Source organism: Olea europaea, chromosome 5, assembly GCF_002742605.1.
Source record: "Olea europaea var. sylvestris chromosome 5, O_europaea_v1, whole genome shotgun sequence".
Taxonomy (NCBI): Eukaryota; Viridiplantae; Streptophyta; class Magnoliopsida; order Lamiales; family Oleaceae; genus Olea; species Olea europaea.
In genome coordinates this window covers 361208-367217 of record NC_036241.1, presented here as the reverse complement: position 1 = coordinate 367217, position 6010 = coordinate 361208, and the positions used below count along the sequence as shown (strand labels likewise).

At 34.9% G+C, this 6010-nt stretch overlaps 1 protein-coding gene across 7 annotated transcripts in view; it reads right to left on the bottom strand.

The window, feature by feature from the left end:
• Nucleotides 1-1389: 1389 nt before the first annotated feature.
• LOC111394331 (5'-nucleotidase domain-containing protein 4-like) overlaps nucleotides 1390-6010 on the bottom strand; it is a 12776-nt gene continuing 8155 nt past the window's right edge. For 2 of the 7 annotated variants that reach the window (XM_023020090.1, XM_023020089.1), the window contains 10 exons: nucleotides 5605-5710; nucleotides 5466-5522; nucleotides 5094-5147; nucleotides 4373-4430; nucleotides 3681-3757; nucleotides 3276-3346; nucleotides 2938-2998; nucleotides 2075-2134; nucleotides 1780-1842; nucleotides 1390-1683 (listed from right to left, as the gene is read on the bottom strand). In XM_023020090.1, coding sequence (XP_022875858.1) covers nucleotides 1561-1683; nucleotides 1780-1842; nucleotides 2075-2134; nucleotides 2938-2998; nucleotides 3276-3346; nucleotides 3681-3757; nucleotides 4373-4430; nucleotides 5094-5147; nucleotides 5466-5522; nucleotides 5605-5710 — 730 coding nt within the window. In that variant the 3' untranslated portion in view covers nucleotides 1390-1560. Of the gene's footprint in view, nucleotides 1684-1773; nucleotides 1843-2074; nucleotides 2589-2937; nucleotides 2999-3275; nucleotides 3347-3497; nucleotides 3583-3680; nucleotides 3758-4372; nucleotides 4431-5093; nucleotides 5148-5465; nucleotides 5523-5604; nucleotides 5711-6010 lie in introns of those variants that run through there. The other 5 variants (XR_002702571.1, XR_002702573.1, XR_002702570.1 and 2 more) reach the window with 5 other exon arrangements.

Here is a 6010-nt window from a genome sequence, read left to right as displayed (position 1 = left end):
CTAAGGACGAAACGAAGACGAATTGTTTGTTCTATGATACCTTTGTTCCTTTACTGGTGTCTCCATTATGGGATTTGTAGGCAAGGGGACTTTAGCGGATTCTATTTGGTTGATATCTATGACAACTTTTCGTAATATTGCTTTGCCTCCCCCCCCCCAATTCCCCCCCCCCCTCCCCTTCCGGGCCCACCTATCCAGGGTCTCTTTGTCATACGCTACCAGTGTAATTCTCAAACAACTTGTTCTGCTCGGCTGTGCTTGTTGAATTCAACCCCGTCATGATATAGACTAAGACATGGTTGGAATGCTGTATTAGATAAGATTGGATGGTACAGTAAACGGACTATGAGTCTCGAAAATGTTGGTGTGAGTGAACGTATGCATGAGCATGGCTAGCTGCTGGATATATATAGGCATTGAGGGTAGAAATCAGTGGACAGAGTGGGGCTTTCTTCACTTTGCTTACTCTTACAATTTAAGCTATTATTACACATTCTTTTGTGATTGCATCCAACGGTAACTTTGCACTTTGATTGTATCCCATATTGTTAACCGTTGAAAATAATATCGGTCGCACTATATGTAACATCATATTTTACATATTTGGTTACCAACAAATGATGTGGCAATGGTTGATTGAGTCAATATCTCACCAACCAAATAATAATAATAAGAAATTCTCTTACTTTTATTTTGTCACCTCATCAATCTGTAAATGATTTTGTACGATAATCATTTTTCAACACTATATCCATTTTACATTGTTCTTTTGTGCCATGATTAGCTCGTTCAAACTCGTCAATTATTTGTGCATCCTGAATTAAAGACAATTTTCTCTATGACAATTTACTGTTTACATTCTTGCGCGGTTTCAAGCTCTTGCATACACAGTGCTATCTACAAACTCTCAACTCTAATACCCCTTGTTATGATGATCTTGTGTAAAAAAAGGTACACTTGCATTATGGTTGCGTTCATTACAAGATGTGGCTAAGTAAAGAGTTATATTTCGAAGATACTGTGTTTGAACTCAATACCACTATACTTCGTGGGTGATGCTCGTAAATAATGTTTTATTGAAAATGTGATGTAACATGACAACATCGACTAAAGTTTGCCTAATTGTTACATAGTATCAGTGTCTCAAAAAGTGTGCCAACAAGGATATTTGTCCCCTAAAGGCAGTGAATTGTAAAACCTAATGTCGCGTGGGAAAGAAAAGATTGTGTATTGAGACCTTTTTCATGTGCAAATATTGAGAACCTAACAACATCGAGTAAAATTTGACTCGACTAGACGTTACACACTAACCTATGCTCAATTCGAAAACTTGATCTTCTAACAAAGCACAAGACTGCCAAAATCATATTTGAGTACAAAGCACAGGACTGCCAGTAAAATGCAGAAATTTTATATTCACATTTCCAGTGTTTTACAGTGACCACCAACATGTTTCAGAACTTGTACATCCTTTCATAATTCCAGAAAATGAACAATAAAAAAAACTATGCTTCTTGAAAATGTCATATATCACAATGTTTGATAGAAGAATCTGTTGTTCTATAAAGCAAGGATATCAATTTCATGTGGCATGAAATCTTCGCGCGGTCGATAGTATTTGTTGGGCGAGTACATGCTCAGATTTGTAACTTGGCTAGTATAGAGGCAAGCAAATCTCTCGACCTGCGAAATACAAACGAAACCCATTTAACATAAAACTCAATGAAATTCAAGAGTTAATTGATTAATATTTTCATTACTAATGTTGTTCAATTCAACCTGATGTGCGAAGCGTGAATTCTGATAGCCAGTCTTCATCAATTGTCCCCAGACCTTGTGGAACTAGAACATATTTGATAAGAGACATTAGCACTTAAGAAGTATTAATAGATATTGCATAACCTATTTGCATGTTTGGTAAGGCGGATTAGCATTAGAAGTTATTAAAAAAGAAAAATCAAACATGCACTAAGATTATTAACTTAGATTAAATATTTTAAGCTAATTATTTTCTTTTAGTGCATTAGTCCCATGGGTTATGGTAAATGAAGAATTCTTGCGTGCCATCTCTTACCATTTGGTGACATTCTCGTTGTGCTTCTTGATGATTGAGCCGCACTTGCTCGCTCTGAGACTGTGAGTTTTGAGGTGTTAGTAAAACAAATATGAAAAAATTACATATTTGATTCAGAAACAGTGTAATTTCAGAATCCTGAGCTGCTAAAAGGACTAACCATGACAAACGCCTTCAAACTTTTGTTTCAGTTGTTAAGCTATATGAAAGACTAAGCGTCATGCACGCAACTATCACTCAAAGGTTACTTACTTGTAAAGGATGACAATGTTAGGAAGATCTCAAACCTTTTCCTGACTCCAAGAGAAATAATAAGCAAAACAAAATCAGAAACACACAAAGCAGACAAATCAATCTACATTTTTTAATCCTTGATGCTAAAGCTATGTCCACTTGCCACTCCAGATTTTTCACTATAATGAAGAAGAAACTTACAAGATTCTTCACCCGCTTATCTGTTTATTCTACATAAAACAGCTTCGCCCACTGAATATGACAGGAATATTAGGTTGACCTAATAAATGTGTAGTCGGGGGAAAAGTGTACATACAATTAGGCTCCACATAGTCCAATAGAAAAGGCACAAATAAAATGTACAAATGAGAAAATATTTCATGTAACATGAAACATTTGATCCCTAGCTAAATGTGAAGTACAAAAACAGCATGATAAATCTTCAGAGTGATATCCTTAACATAACTCGAAATTCTTCCAGTAATTTTGTTGTTATTTACACCTCTATTCACACATTTAAAGTTAGAAAGATAGACTAGTGTACCTCACAAAATTCAATGGGACATCTAAAGGAGTCTTTGTCAAAACAAACGTTATTTCAAAGTTACATGTTCGCTAGATATACCAACCTTCAGTCTATCAACCTCGGCAATTAGATCTTCCTCATTATCAGCATTCACGCCATCAAACCTGAGCCCACATTGTGTGATAAGAAACATTTTCACAGGAATGTATTCCAAATGCGGTAGAGGATTGCTTTATGACCTCAAAAACTTCAATCAATTCATAAATCAGTCATAAATCGAAGATGGTAATTTATTAACTTAATTACTTTCTTCTGATGGGGAATCCAAAATTCCACAACTGTTTTTATACCCACAATGACAAAGGGGGAAAAAAGCATATGAACAGCCCATTGACCACAAATTTATGCAGTAAAGTTTCAAAGTGAAGGATTATAAGCCACCTGATAGACCATTTGAGATGATGTATCTTGTCTTCTATGTGATCTCTTTCATTCCTCAATAACTGGAGTTGCTGCAGAGTACACATGGTTTCAGAATCAACAACAGAACTTCCAGAACAGAATAAAGGGTCATAATGCAGAGTAAAACACAATGGAGGATGAATATTGATGAAACTGAGGAAATAAGCAAAACAATCGAGTATCTTTCTGAACTCGTCACACCAAGTAAAGTAGGTCTGATAACTTCACTTGAAACTTTAAGGAATCAATGTTTCAATATTTTTGTCCGCAGGACAAGTAATATCTTCTGAAATAAGAAGAATGTTCAACACATAAACAAAGTTAACTCTTCTATAATGAGCTCAAACAGTTGCGAAAACAAGAATTATATCTATACAGATATACCTTGCGGGTATCTCTCAACTCCCAGAGAAGTGCAACCTCCCTCTCAAGCTCCGGAACTACAAGCATTGTTCTCCAACCTATTAACACATGTTACAAAATCAAAACATGCTTAGGTGAAAAAGATATAATCCGTTGACAGGATAGAATACTTATATTATCCAGTCTCAAACTAGATAAAAAGAATACATATAATACTAAATATAACCACAATCCCTTTCCAACTTAGTTGACTCCTTGCACAAGAGCCCAAAGATGTAAATTTGAGATTTACAAGGGATTATGGAGAAAGGAATGAATTGCACTACACTATTAACTACATTGGACGCCACCCTGAGCAATTTCTCAATCCCATAATTTCTTGAGAACAATATTTATCAGTTTCCAGCTAGGTATAAATACCACAAAGAATCAATTCCAGTAAACAAGAAGACTGTAAAAAGCATATGCACAAAAGTGAGGATCATCAACTGAGATTGATTTCCCTAAAACCCTGTGTTAGATAAAAAAATAGAACACAGTACTGTCAAGCAACTCCTTTCCACCAACAGATCTTTCATGAAAAGTAAATTCTAGATTAATAATAAGTTTCACCAACAGCCAAGTAGGTTTTACTGCTACTTCCACCATTGAGAACGTCAATGCAGTTATATATTACAAATTGATGTATTCCATAATAAAGATACGAGGCATACCTAACACTTTTTTACTGCGTAAAATATCCCCATAGATGTGATCCCCAACATAAAGTACCTAAGAAATTAATTGTAAATGTCAATGGTTTGCAAGAATCAATCAAACCTTACTCAATAAGAAGGATGTAACATATAGATGTTTCTAAACAAAGCCCTCTTATTATTGAAGTCATTCTTTTGTTGATTGACATGTTACGCATAGTACTTTGATTGTGACTGTCCTATCTTACAAATTTTCCCTTCGAGAGAAAAGAATAGAAACAGCACAATACTATTGTATATCTTAGGATGTCCAAAAAATGGCAAGAATGAGAATAACAATTTGAAGGAGTATTAGTTGATTTTAATAATTTATGTCCTTGTTTCTTTGGAGACAGGGTGTGTATTTCCTGTGCAAGATGGAGATTCACCAAGAACATCAAGGTTTAAATCGTTGAACTCTTGTCATTTCAACCACATCCTCAGAATTCATGAATACATTAAGAAATCTACTAAAGCTAAATTATTTATCTTTAACTTTGCCCCAAATATTTTAAAGGTACCACCATAAATAGTCTCCATTCAGTTTTGTACAACCGGGCTTCAAGTAAACCACTTGTACATATGCATGTGGCAAATCACAGGAACAGGCAACATCTATTTTCGAAGAGCCTAATAGCAGATAAAAGAATTAAAGAGGATGGGAAAGAAAAAAATCCTAACTAAAGGATGACTAGATTACCTGAGAACTTGACTCTATGGACAATAGTTTATGCAGATGGCCAACATTTCCTCCCTGAAAACAGAGTTTGAGAAAACCAGTATCATAATGACAAGGGAAGGCTACTAACTGCAAAATTAACAACCCTTGTTTGAGCCCCATTTTTTGAAAAAAAAAAAAAAGAATTCTTGAATAGTGTTTTAACCCCATTTCAACCACACATTTTTCAATAAAATAGTATTATACACAAATCCAAAACTTTTCCTTATTTTTTAATCCCACATTCCCATCAATACACTATTCAAAAATTCATTTTTTGGATAAAAATGGGGCTCAAACAAGGGCAATATTATAATGGTACAAATTCAGACAGATTGTAGGATGCAGCGATACCTGAAAAACTCTGCAGCTCTTGTCTATATTCAAGGGCAGCCTCAATGAAGTATCTACCTAGTTAATCAACAATAAGACATTGGTCATTAGACTTGAAGGAGATTCCCATTTACTAAAAGATCGTGAAGATTCAACTAACCGTAGGCATAGGAGTGCCATTATCAGTGTTAAGAAGCATCCCAGACTCAGGATCAACCTCAAAAAGATTAGCACGATTTTCATCATGGAAAAAACCTGGTTTTGCACTGCATGGAGTGATTCATATATTCCAATAATTAGAAGAATTGAGGCTGGAAAACTAGGCATGTCTATATATAGCGTGACTATCGATCACCAATGAATTCCACATCAACGTCAAACTGCTAACAGATGCATTATCATCAAATTGATTTAAAGCGTTCACTGAAATTACTGACTAATCTTCAATTACCAAATGGTTATCCACTAAGCGGAAGAAATAACTACCAATTGAAAATATTTTGATCTAAGAATATAATCAATATTTTTCTGGATTGTCTATTTCTTCCTTCACAATTTCCATGAAT